Below are 14,407 nucleotides of genomic sequence, written 5' to 3'. Positions count from 1 at the left end.
CAACGGAATACAACACACGAACACTTTCTTTTGAATAAGTTCTACATAATCTATACAAATCTACGAAGAAGTAAGTATAATAATAACTTATTGAATGTAATCAAAAGAATACTCTTTGTCTATATACAAGACGGTATTATGTCAACGAATGCTGGATCATCACTAGTAAGAAAATAAACGATGTAATTGTGTGGGACGATATTTTAATTCATGCAACAGTTTTTCTTACTAGGTTTAAACAGTACATATACTTGTTCATGTTGTTCAGTCTTTAGTTTTCTATGTTTTGTTTTGTGTAAATAAGTTTGTCTTTTGATCGTTTTGGTTCTTCTTTTGTTCGAAAATTCCTTTGGTATATTTCGCCTCTCGGTTTTGTATGAATTGACACAATCTTAAATTTCTTATTCATAATTTCGTTTTCTTCGTAACGTCATTTTAAAGTAGTATTTTTTTTTTGGTTATGCAGGAGATGCGTCAAAAGACCGTTTTCAGCTCTTCGCTTGTGCGAAGGTTTAAATAGAAGCAGATAATGTTTTTAAGTGTTCTAAGGTGAAATTGAAAAAAAATATATATAATTTTAAATTGATTTTATTATATCAGTAAAGCATTAGTTTAGGAACAAAATAAGCTAAAAAAAATTAGATTTGTTATCTTTTTAAGATATTCGGTTTATAGATCAACCTTTGTTAAGTTCGAAATTAATTTTGATATAAAAAAAAAGAGCCCTGATATAAAGGAGTAGGAGCAATAAGTCCCTTATTTGGCCAAAATATTACTGTAAATAACAATTTTTTAATACAAAGGCATAAATGTGTCCAAGCTGGACTAAGGTACAATGTATTTAAAAAAATCGAATTGAACGAGTTACATGGCAACAAATCATTACTAAATTTGCATATTTTGTCCAATTTCTTGATTTTCCTTGTTTTTCATCAAATGGTAAGAATATTCTAGATTGGAAAAGTATGTGTGCACAAAAGAAACAACTTTATATTTGGTGAGATTATGTCAATAGTTTTAGAACTAGACATAAAGGATACAACAGATACAGTTCAGTCTGTTTCATATCTTGACTTACATTTAGAAATTGACAATGAGGGTCGGTTGAACATAAATCTTTAAGACAAAAGAGATGATTTCCACTTCCCAATTGTAAACTTTCCATTTTCTATGTAGCAACATTCCAGCAGCACCTGTATAGGTGTCAGACCACCAACTACTCCCTCAAATTTAGAACGTGTGTGAAAGTAGGCCTACTCGGATAAAAATAGTGCATTTGATGTCATTGTTTACTGAAACTTACCAACAAATTGGCAGAAATGAAACTTTTGGTGAAAGAGAAATATATTCAGAAACTCACAAAAATGCCATTTATAATCTTAAATGAAATTTTTATATCTTAAATTTTATTGACTGACAGAAATAAGAACATTTAAATGACCATGACTGCGCTTTTGATCTATTTTAAAAGTCCCTTTACTGGCACCAGTTAAAAACTAGAGGCTATAAAGAGCCTGTGTCGCTCATATTAAACAAAGGACACAATTGGATTCATGATAAAATTGTGTTTTGATAATGGTGATGTGTTTTTAGATCTTACTTTTACTGAACATTCTTGCTACTTACAATTTTCTCTATCTATATAGACTTGGCCCTTTAGATACAGAGGAAAATATTTTGTAATAATTTACAAAAATTTACCAAATAAATGAAAATTGTTAAAAATTTAATATAAAGGGCAATAACTTGATTGGTTGGCTGGGTCACCACACACATTTTTTTAACTAGATACCCTAATAATGATTGTGGATAAATTTGGTTAAATTTCACCCAGTAGTTTCAAAGGAGAATTTTTTTGTAAAAAATTACAAAAATTTCAAAAAATAACTATAGAGGGCAATAACTCCTTAAGGAGTAAAATGATCATTGTAGTCTTGTTGACTCGTTTGTAGATCTTACTTTGCTGAACATTATTGCTGTTTACTGTTTGTCTCTATCTATAATAATATTCAAGATAACAACCAAAAACGACAAAATTTCCTTAAAATTACCAATTCAGGGGCAGCAACCCAACAACCTGTTGTCCGATTCATCTGAAAATTTCAGGGCAGATAGATAAACAATTTTCCCCCATGTCAGATTTGCTCTAAATGCTTTGGTTTCAGAGTTATAAGCCAAAATCTACATTAATCCCTATGTTCTATTTTAGGCCATGGCGGCCATCTTGGTTGGTTGGCCGGGTCGCCGGACAAATTTTTTAAACTAGAGACCCAAATGATGATTGTGGCTATGTTTGGTTAAATTTGGCCCAGTAGTTTCAGAGGAGAAGATTTTTATAAAAGTTAACGACGGACGACGACGGACGACGGACGCCAAGTGATGAGAAAAGCTCACTTGGCCCTTTGGGCCAGATGAGCTACAAAAAGGGGGTGTCAAAATTTCTTGTCACTTCAAAACCTTGGATTTTTTTTTACTAAACTCATTGCAAAAAATGTTGAAAGTCTTTAAGGCAGTAGAACAAACAAGGAAAAATCAACAAAATCTAATCTTGATATTGAAAAGTTTATGTTCCTGTAGTCAAAAATGAAATTTTTAAGTATTTTCTATCAAAGTCATACAGTCAGTTTAAAATGAGCTGTGAAATTTGTAACTTAAGTCATATAATGCTAAGATATGATGTTTTGAACTTCAAACTGATTAATGATTATGAATAAAGCAAAATAAAAGATTTCTAATTAACTTTTTTGTCTCTTTAGTTGTCAGACCACCAATCTCTCCCTCCGATTTAGAACGTGTGTGAAAGTAGGCCTTCTCGGACAAAAAATAGTGCATTTGATGTCATTGTTAACTAAAACTAACCAACAAATTGGCAAAAATGAAACTTTTGGTAAAAGAGAAATATATTCATACCATTTTAAGCCAAAATTTACTTAGTCTATGAGTTTGCATTCAATATTTAGGATTAATGCACTCCATAGTATACTTATTTTAGATTTCTCGAAAACCAGTGGTTATTTTGTAGTGGTGCCTCCATTCGGGATACCTCTTCTTTCTTATGTGATTTTAAATGTATGTTAGAAATCGGCATGTAGAAAGCTGATACATGTACAATTCAGGATCCTATGAAGTTAAATTCGTTTCTCGTTTTTTATATAGATAAGACCGTTGGTTTTCGTGTTTGAATGGTTTTACACTAGTAATTCTAGGGCCCTTTATATTTTGTTGTTCGGTGTGAGCCAAGGCTCCGTGGTGAAGGCCGTACATTGACCTATAATGGTTTACTTTTATAAATTGTTATTTGGATGGAAAGTTGTCTCATTGGCACTCACAACACATCTTCCTATATCTATAAAGGTAAAATATTTAGAAAGCTGTGAAAATTGCAAAATATCATTGAACAGATAGGGACTTTTAATTGGTTGTCTGACACCTTTTGCATACGGAGTATATATCTTCAAATTAAAACGATATTCCCGGGCCTGTTTTTCCTATCATGTTTTCCTTGATAGAGGGTTGCTGATAAAGGGCTCATAAAGGTAAAGTTGAAATCATCCCTTCGTAAATTTTATGGAATCTATCACAATTGGTTGACCGTTATGGTATAACCGTTTCATAGGTGATATCGGATGTGTTGTTTATGTCGTAGCAATCCACTTCCCTTTTCACCACGAATGTGACCTACCGAATAAGACTATTTACCGGGTTTGTAATAACATGAACAACACGACATGTGCCACATGTGGAGCGGGATCAACTTACCCTTCAAGAGCACCTGATCTCACAAGGAAGCTATTAAACCAAGAATTGCAAATGGTGAAGTTGAGACCCTCCTATCGTTAATTTTACGGACGGTCATGGACAGTCAAAGAAAACATGACTTGTACAATGCCAAATTCAAAATGCCCTTATTCGTAGATATTGAGTTTTTCTCTAGTAATTAAAAAAAAAAATATTAAATTATTTTGACGAGAAAATGAAGAACGAAGACTTTTTGTATTTCTGCACTAGAAATAACAATATTTTATAAATATTTAAACCATTTAAGATGTTTAAAAAACAAAGTATATTGAAGGACTGAACAAGTAAGCAACGTTTTGTTTCGAAAATTACATGGAAACATAGTTGTTCTTATAAAATTAGATCTCTATTTACCACTGTTTACACGGGGTTATCAAAATTAATTTCAGGAGTGATCTTTACCAATTATTATTTGAGTAATGGTAAAGAAAGATCAGGACACATATAGCTTTAAAACTTAAAATTCGAATGGTGTATGTACATAATTATCTCTATGAATAAAAATCTTTTAAACTGTAAAGTTATGTTGATGGGGCATGTCCATCAAGTAGACATAACAAAAAAGCCCACCGTGCATATGAATTATCATTCCACAAACATTCAAGTACAAATTTGAAATGTCTACATATGCAATGTTTTCTTGTGAAGGACAGACAAAGCACTTCCTCTTTAGCACCATAAAAATTACCTGCGTTTCCTGAATAACCACTGATTGTCAATCGGTATTTTGTTGTTGCGTCGCCTATTGAGAAGCTTTTATAAACTGCATAAAACTTTTTGCCATCCCAACCCTCCACATCGATTCTAAGTTCATACTTTCCAATTGATGTTAGCTGTGCTATATTCTTGTTGCCTGAAATGTATATGTGCACATTGATAAACACAACAAAACACAGCACGAAGAGATATAAGAAGATGTATTAATGCCAATAATACAATTTTCTATTCAAGTTTAATTTGTAAAAGTAAACCGTCATAGGTCAAAGTACGATCTTCACAAGGAGCCTTGGCTCACATCGAACAGCAAGTTCTAAAGGGCCCCAATAATGACTAGTGTAAAATCATCCAAAAGGGAAAAACAACGGTCCAATCTACTTGTATATTATCCACAAAACAATGAAATGAATGAGGAAAAATGTTTATTTCACAGAAAAGTATCAGGATATATTGAACTCTGTGTGACATTTTTTAAAGCCTTGCATTAAAATGCTTTGATTGGCTTTCAAAGTCATAAAAGATGTGCATTTATAAGTAAAACGTTATATTACGAAAACAAAATACATTTATCACACAGACGTCTAAACTTATATAAAATCCTATCCGTCTTACCTAACCAGAACTCTCCATGTTTGTTTCCAAATCCATTTTCATAATCTTTCCAGTTTCTGTTGAATTCAACACTACCATCATACCGTTTTTGAATAACCTAACATATAAAACAAAAGAAAAACCGTTATTGCCCATATAAACAAATTCAGTCATTTTTTTTCTGTTGTCAATATTTCTGAAATTGTAGCTATTGAATCTGAAATGTAACTAATAAATTTGAACATAATTTAGCTAAAGAATTTTATATACATTTGTACTTATTTCAACAATAAAACAGACCAAGTGATTGTAATATAAAAAAGATATACTTGGGCTATTAAAATATATATAAGGAGTTTTGATACCAAACAGACAAACATCCATTAATAGATGAAACCACTTCTTACTATCTGGGTATACAACTTCAATGGCGTCTTTATGTCAGCATAGAACAGACAAAATCTGATAATTTCAGTCACTTTCTTTGAATTCTAGTAAGTATGAATTTGATAGTCAAATTATGCATTGTACATGATAAAAGTTTGACAAGATTCTTACTATGATTGGTTTGTTTTTTGTATGTACATCACCTCACCGACATACGAAACTTACATTTTCGTTATAATCAGAACCATAATACTAACAAATGTTGAACATATTTCTGATAAATTTATCACCAGTTATATAATTAATTACGGTTTTTGAAATATTAGTGGTACACTTTAACAAAAACAAATTGGTTAGTACAAAGTGATCCGTATGTTTAAAGCACTTTAAAATGTTTGCCTTTCAAATCCATCCTTCATTCATGGTGTAATTCCCTTTTTATTACTCGTGCAATGCAATTCTAATGATAATAAAACAAATTATTTAATATGATAACATCAAACATTCTAACCTTGCAACAATAAACGAAGAAAAGAAAATGACTAAATGATACAGACACTACTACTAAAGCTACATTTTTAAAATTGAAAAAGGATATAGGGAATGTGTCAAAGAGACAACAGATGAAGGCCACGAATGGGTTTCAACACAGCGAGAAAATCCATCACTCACAGGCATACTAACAAACAGATGTAGAAGTTCAGTGATAAAGGACATCATACTTAACTCCTACTCCTACTTTGACACACACACACACACACATTTAGTCTATACTTACAGTCCATTCTCCTTCCTCATGTGGGTTGCCTACAGAAATTTTATGAAAGGCTTTAACAGCTAATATATTTAATTACTCAAACTTCAAGGCATTATTTAAATATTTTAAAATATTGTAGTTTTCTTGACAAAATTAATAAAATTTGCGTTTTATTTTTTTATAATTTAATAATTCAAACAAAAATCCCATCACTCTTGTTTTATTTCGGTTGTCATTTCAATGTGATTAGCTTTCTTTTTGTGTCTTTCTAATTTAGTGAACAGTCAACACATTATATTTAAAAAAATATTGATGTTTAAAAAAAAAAAAGAGCGGTTAAAGATATCTAATATATCGGCAAACTGTGTGAACGCTTTACTCACATTTAATGTTATTGATAGAGTTCTGTATTTTGTCAAGCTTTTCTTTGATCACCTCCATGTCTACAAATTAAAGTCATCATAGGTTACCAGGAATGAAATATCGTATATGCGCCAAGTGCGCGTTTCTTCTACAAAAGACTCATCAGTGAAGCTCGAGTCATAAAAAAGTTTAAAAGGCCAAATAAAGTATAAAGTTAAAGAGCAATGCGGATAAAAAATTCCTAAAGGTTTTGCTAAATACAGCAAAGGTAATTTATTCCTGAAGTAGAAAAAGCCTTTGTATTAAAAACTAGAGGCGCTAAAGAGCCTGTGTCGGTCACCTTGGTATATGTGAATATTAAACAAAGGACACATGACAAAATTGTGTTTTGGTGATGGTGATGTGTTTGTAGATCTTACTTTACTAAACATTCTTGCTGCTTACAATTATCTCTATCTTTAAGGAACTTGGCCCAGTAGTTTCAGTGAAAATGCTAGTGAAAATTTACAAATTTTATGAAAATTGTTAAAAATTGACTATAAAGGGCAATAACTCCTTAGGGGGTCACGTTGACTTATTTTTAGGTCGTACTTTGCTGTACATCATTGCTGTTTACAGTTTATCTCTAACTATAATAATATTCAAAATAATAACAAAATTTCCTTAAAATTACCAATTCAGGGGCAGCAACCTAACAATCGATTATCCGATTCATCTTAAAATTTTAGGGCAGACAGATCTTCATCTAATAAACAATTTCATCTCCTGTCAAATTTGCTCTAAATGCTTTGGTTTGTGAGTTATAAGCCAAAAACTGCATTTTATCCCTATGTTCTATTTTTAGCCATGGCATAGATAATAACTAAAAACAGCAAAATTTCCTTAAAATTACCAATTCAGGGGCAGCAACCTAACAAGGGGTTGTCCGATTCATCTGAAAATTTCAGGGCAGATATCTAGATCTTGACCAGATATACAATTTTACCCATGTCCGATTTGCTCTTAATGCTTTGGTTTTTGAGTTATAAGCCAAAAACTGCATTTTACCCCTATGTTCTATTTTTAGCCATGGCGGCCATTTTGGTTGGTTGGCCGGGTCACGCCACACATTTTTCAAACTAGATACCCCAATGATGATTGTGGTTAAATTTGGCCCAGTAGTTTCAGAGGAGAAGATTTTTGTAAAAGTTAACGACGACGGACGACGACCGACGACGACGACTGACGCCGGACGCCAAGTGATGGGAAAAGCTCACTTGACCCTTTGGGCCAGGTGAGCTAAAAATCAAAGTTGTGTAAACAATTGAAAGAATATTCCCTGAGTAAAATAAAAAAAAAAGCAACCCCGTAAAAATATTCATAAATACATAAAACAAACATAAACAGTTCTAATTAATATAGTTAAATGTTTGTTTTTTTTTTAAATTATTTCCTTAAAATGATTTAAGATATTTCTTTTCCACTTTAAAAAGTTAACCTTCGAAACCCAATGACAAAAATATGAAACTATAAGTCACATTAAAAAAAACCCGTCTATAAGAGCAAAAAGAAATACAATATAAAAAAAGAAGAAACCAAAACCATATGAAAACAAAACATTTGGTACTGCTGATTAATAACACAACATGTAGATATAAATAGTATATATATAATATAAATACAACATGTACAAGTAACTTATTAATGCAAAAAATACTAGTTTTCTTCTTCATTACTTTTAAATAGGGTCAATATAAAAAAAGTAATGATAAATAATGTGAGTACACTTGTGTTTATTATATCATTATGTAAAGTGATGCATTTTTGCTGTCGTTAAGGTGTTAACATTAATTTTACATACCATGTGAAATGAAGATATAGGTGTTTAATTTAAGATTGGCTGCTGCAAAATTTCAACAAGATTCACTTTCAGACTAAACCAAGTTCAAGTACATAAAATGAAAGACAAAGCAACCTATGTGTTTGATGTTGTCTGACTCCTTAAGACGTCACCCTTACACAAACTTACTGTATACAACATTGTACTAGTATTTAGTTAATAATAACTTGACACAGACTGAAACCAAATGCGTCAGTAATTAGTTGTTGGTCCAATGACTTAGGCAACAACCATTTTCTTATCTGGGGTGGGGGGGGGGGGCCTGGGATTTTTTTGAAAAAAATATTTTGATGGCCTAGCTGAACGAAAAAAAAAATATGTTTTGCACTGTAGCTGAAAAAAAAATTATGCTGTCACCTGCTTGAAAAAAAAAATTTGCACTGCTGAATTTGAGAATAGTGAAAATAACAACAGTTGAGACAGTGGAACAGCAGATTATAAACATATGTCCAGTCTACAGATTAAGCTAAGATTTATATTTATACCTTATTACTTTTTGTATTTTCCTGTAATAGTGTTTGATCCAGAAATATTTAAAAGCATTCCAAATCTCCCGCATGTATGCTACTACATTAAGACATACTTAAAACTGCAACTATTATAAACATGAAATGGTCATTTTATAACAGGGATAGATATGGTATCATATTAAAACAGTCTTTTAAAGTAGCCCTGATTGTGTATGACACAGACTTGTATACCGGTAGTATTTTCCTTTGTATCATTCTGTATCATTCTTTATACCTCTTTTTTCAATGCAATGTCAATTATCATAGTTGGAAACAGTGAATGTTTATAATTTGGAGCTACTCACTCTTTGCCATTACATATGGCAATGGTGGCCACTTCAATTGCAGTATTAAAATTAAGGACTGTGGTACCTGTATGACGGACTCAGAGAATATCATAATGTAGAAAGTGGGCTAAAAAAAAACAACAGAGACAACAGCCAATGCCAGGATACAGACAGAGCCATGCACTTTACATTTTACATCAATTAAAAAATTAAAATGAATTTTAAGTAAATTTTATGGTTTTGAGAAAAAAAAATGTATTTCTGTTCCACATTATAGGAAAAAATTTTTGCTTTCCTTCTCATAAGAAAAAAAAAAATTATCGGAGGAAGGTTCTGAAAAAAAATTTATGAACATAATAAAAATCCCAGCCCCCCCCCCCCCCCCCCCCAGATAAGAAAATGGTTGTTGCCTTACATATACTAAGTCCCATAGATTTATCTGTTCCTTAGAACTTACTTTAAACATTCTAAACTTAAAAATTTTAAACTTTGAATGCAGAGGGTATTTCATATATATACAAAGTTATATATAATATATATGAAATAGAATTAACACAAAATAAACACTTAACAATGTATAACGTCTAGCACTTTCATTCGTCACGTGATTTATCAAAATAAACATATATTGCATCACATGCACTACTCACAGGGTTTTTATAAATGTAGAAAGTACCTGTAGATATATTCTGAACCTTTTCATCGATCTTCTCGTAACTGTTTTGATGTTTGCTATACGTACACATTCCTAAAAACAAAGCAATATTTTTTAAAAAGTGCAAATATTCTGTAGTACATAGGAAACAATTTAGGGGAGAGCAAATATTCATTTACTAAACAATTCTTAGTAATAATATCAGATTATTACATGGCATCTTTTATATCGCATGTATTATCAGCTCTAGGTTCAATATCAGCCCAAGAGCCTCATGAGAGCTGATATTGACCGAGGGCTGATAATACATGCGATATGAAAAATGTCATGTTATGATCTTTTTATCATACGCTTCAACAATGGAGAAAAATAACAGATTCATATATTGATCCTTTTACGTGGTTTCTAAATAGAAGTTCAAAGAGTGAAAAGTTCACGGACGTCGGACCCAAATTTAGTACATTTAATATGAAATCTTTCTATCATGCCACAACTGAGAAGAAACACGCTCAGGATAAAATTCGAATATCACGGCCAAGGCCATGTGTAAATTTCCAATAAATCTATGGCTTCCATGAATTATTTCATAAATACAAACCGTTCAGCATTTTCTTAATCTCGGTGGCAAGTTTAACTGTTTTGCTGGTGTCCTTCGCAAAGTTTTTCATTGTACCTGTATAAAAAAAATAGTGACATTAAAATGTGCATGGTAATATTATTGTCTATATTTTGAATATTATATTTCATTAGTTATATGGTAGATATAAGAAGATGTGGTATGAGTGTGAGACAACTCTCCATCCAAAATACAATTTGTAAAAGTAAACTATTTTAGGTCAAAGTACGGTCTTCAACGCGAATCATTTGCCTACACCGAACAGCAAGCTGTTAAAGACCCCAAAATGACAAGTGTAAAGCCACTCAAACGAGAAAACCAACTGTCTTATCTATACAAAATACGAGAAACGAGAAACAATTATGAACCACATCAACAAATGACAACCACTGAACATCAGTTCCTGAATCATGACAGTTGCAAACAAACGCAGCGGCCTAAAGGTTTTAATAGGTACCAAACTTCACCAGTACTTGAAACGATAGTGTTACATTTTGTTTTGGGACTGGAAAAGTTACTTTTATCATAAAGAGAAAAACATAAATACAATCTATGGTCTAGTAAAATGTAACTTTTGGTTTTTACATTTTTTTAAATCTTAAAACTTAAATACCAGAGCCAACAAAATAACATACGTTTACAAGTAAAATTAGTAGAAAGACACTACCAAGCCAAATATTCGATACATACCAGTAGCAGTAAGACTTTCCAAAATTTTCATATTTGTTTCTGTGTCACACCAAATGACTTTGGTTACAAAAGTATGGATAAACAATAAATAAACATAAATCTTCATCGTTGATGCTTTGCAGAAAATGCATGAAATGTCAAATGTGCCGTACAGCGTATAGAATATATAGAGAAAAAAAAGCGTGATGAATTTGATTTCGGTATTATTTTCATTTTAATTAGTTTTTACTATAATTAAGGCGTTTATATATTATTTTCACTACTTGGAAGTAAATAAACTGACGATTTTGCAATGTCAACATAAACCGTTAAATATTATTCCATAAAAGAAGACAAAATATGTAAGAACATCCATCAGTAGACAACATGTAAAATTGAAATCTAGAAATGACCTTAGTATGTACAGAAATAAAGATCCTTCGATACTATTTAACAATAAATGGTTATCATAAGGCTATATTTTAACTCGTCCATAAACTAGGTTGTGCGAACGTTAATGTAGATTTGATAATGTTATAAATAAACAAACTTACATGTAAAATTTCATATGGAGTCATGCATGCATACAAGAAATGTCAGAAACATATGAAAAATTAACTGAAAAGTAAATAACAAAAATATCTGACTCCAAGGAAAATTAATACGGAAAAACCCTTAACAAATGACAAAATAAAAGCTCAAACATATCAATCAAATGAAAAAAACAACGACTTTGTACAGATATTTACCTAAATATATAAAATGGCGAATGAAACATGATTTTGATGCAAGCTAAATCTCTAACTTGTATGACAGTCTAATCAAAATTGTGTTATCACCAAGCATATTAGGCGAGCGCCGATTTGAGAAAAAGCCTCTCGTTAAGGTTTTTAATGCACCTATATAACACACAGCTAATTTTGGTATCAATTGAAAGAAAAACTTCTAGAGCATACGATTTGGGTGGTCGTCAAAGTTCCCTATGGTCACGTTTCTTGCAAATCTCACGAGAACAAAGACATATCGAAACACTTTGGATTATACGATGACATTTAACATTGATTATATCGGCATTGTTGTAAATATATTATTCATTTCTATCTAAGATAGCTTTGACTACATTCTAAAAAGTCATCGAATCCAAAAAAAAAAAGAAGATCTTATGAAAAATTAGTTAATTCAGAGGCATCTGTCAGACCAACCCTCAAATTTAAAAAATACGATAATTATTACGATTGTCAGTGTCAATGACTTATTAAAACTCTCATATGTTTTGTTTTTGGAAATTCCATATACCTTGAAAAGATTGCGACACACATCGAAGCTCAATGATGGATAATAAATGTTTGACGACTATTCTAAAATCTGCATTATTAAACGGTATTTCGGATCTGTATCGTGTTTACCCCAGACGCTCAAAATTTATATAAATTGAGTATCTAATATGCACAGGTAACATTTGAGTTGCCAAAATGCAAGTCGTGTTTTAACATATTACTAAATAAATATTCGTATATGTGTTACCGAAAGACCATTTTAAGCATTACTAACGATATTGGCATGATGATGTGATATGTAAGCAGCAGACTGCATTTTGTAGAATGGTTTTTTCTTAAATATTATCATAATTACTCATCATCATAAATCATGGATGAGTGTACAAGTCCTGTGAAATGTGCGCCACCTCCAATGAAGCGCGGTCGCATGCCCATAAATTGGCAACGCTGTATAATATGTCAAAATATTACACAAGAGACTCTCAGTATGACAACTGATAGAGGTATTACAACCTTAATGAATGATGTAAGGCAAAGACAAGATGATGTGTTTAGGTTGTTTTTGAGTGAGGTTGAGACATTATAGATGCATTGTTGGTTTAACAAGGAAGAAGGCTTATTTGATAAGATGGAATCTTACAAGGCATGTGCTTAGTCAGATAACATCGGCAATGAGAGCACGTGCGTGTCTTGTCCAGGTTGACGACCAATGTCACGATGAAGCAAAACCAGCTGCAATGAAAAGGGATGAAAAAAATGTACAAGATCGAATTGTTTATGAAAATATGACTAATCCATTTGACGTTGATAATCACCTCCGTCAGCTTATTAACATTTCAACTGGTCTCCATGCAAGTCACGACATTGAAGATTCACTGTTAAAATCAGTTGAAACTGGAAAAACTAAAATGAAGATATTTGTTGAGTCATCTCTATCAACAGACAAGGCAGGTAGCTTTTACCATCCAAAGATCAGGACTGAAGACCTTTGAAGATATGAACCCCAAAGTACAACTAAAATGCAAATCTGGGCAAGTTGTAAAAGGTCGTTTGAATCCCGAGCTTGTGTTAAGACGTGTACTATCTATTACTAAATGTAAAGATGACGTATCTGTGGAAACTGTTTTTTCCTATCCAATTTGTCCCGATCCCACTGCATTATTTCATGACGATGGAACTATGAGGAAGACACATAAGTCTGATCTTGCCCATGAATTGGAAATTTTAGTAGGATCAGTCCTTAACATTCCTCCATTCGACCAAAGTGCTACCGTACTAATAAGAGATGGCATGAGCTTAGTTCAGTCATTTGATGTTAAAAGGATGTCCACATTTGGAGACTTGGCCAAATCTTACATTATGCAGGTACAATCATGCTTCCGATTCACAGACAAGGTTGTTGATGTCTTCGATCACTATGGCATTGAACATTCCATAAAATAAGCAGAGCGACATAGACGATCGGCAACAACAACTACGCAAAAAGTTTATCATAGCGCTGAAGGCCGAACTGTTCCAGATTGGAAAAAATTTCTACCAAGCAACAAAAACAATCAAGCTCGGATTACTTTCCTTGGTGATTATCTGAGCAGCAATTTGTCTGATATGTTCCAGGAGGAAAATAATTGTTAAGTTCTTACCGGTGCATTTTCCAATCCAAAAATAGTGCGACAACTCTCTAACGAGCATGTAATTGATCTCCCAGACCTTTTCTGTTCGCACGAAGAAACAGACACAAGAATCTTGCTTCATGTTATACACTCTGATAAAATCTCTAAGCATTTGAGTATAAGGGAACGAATCATAGTCAAGTGTTCCGATACATATGTGCTTGTGCTCTGTGTTCATTATTTCAAGGTTCTTGTGTCGACTGAACAAATGTGTTTTTTGACGGGGTCAAAT

General features: G+C 32.2%; 1 protein-coding gene and 1 long non-coding RNA gene across 2 annotated transcripts in view; both read right to left on the bottom strand.

The window, feature by feature from the left end:
- Positions 1 to 11,372, bottom strand: part of LOC143069126 (angiopoietin-related protein 2-like) — a 99,089-nt gene extending 87,717 nt beyond the window's left edge. The window contains exons 1-3 of the mRNA XM_076243600.1: positions 11,250 to 11,372; positions 10,542 to 10,616; positions 9,965 to 10,036 (exon numbers count right to left, since the gene is read on the bottom strand). Coding sequence (XP_076099715.1) covers positions 9,965 to 10,036; positions 10,542 to 10,616; positions 11,250 to 11,355 — 253 coding nt within the window. The 5' untranslated portion in view covers positions 11,356 to 11,372. The remainder of the gene's footprint in view (positions 1 to 9,964; positions 10,037 to 10,541; positions 10,617 to 11,249) is intronic.
- On the bottom strand, positions 4,623 to 6,300 carry LOC143069127 (uncharacterized). Its single transcript, XR_012976328.1, has 3 exons — positions 6,272 to 6,300; positions 5,128 to 5,224; positions 4,623 to 4,651 (listed from the first exon to the last, which is right to left on the bottom strand). It is a non-coding gene; the product is annotated as an uncharacterized LOC143069127 (long non-coding RNA).
- Positions 11,373 to 14,407: the final 3,035 nt, after the last annotated feature.

This window comes from Mytilus galloprovincialis, chromosome 3 (genome assembly GCF_965363235.1).
Source record: "Mytilus galloprovincialis chromosome 3, xbMytGall1.hap1.1, whole genome shotgun sequence".
Lineage (NCBI taxonomy): Eukaryota > Metazoa > Mollusca > Bivalvia > Mytilida > Mytilidae > Mytilus > Mytilus galloprovincialis.
Note: the sequence above shows the minus strand (reverse complement) of the source record. Positions and strands in the feature narration are given on the sequence as shown.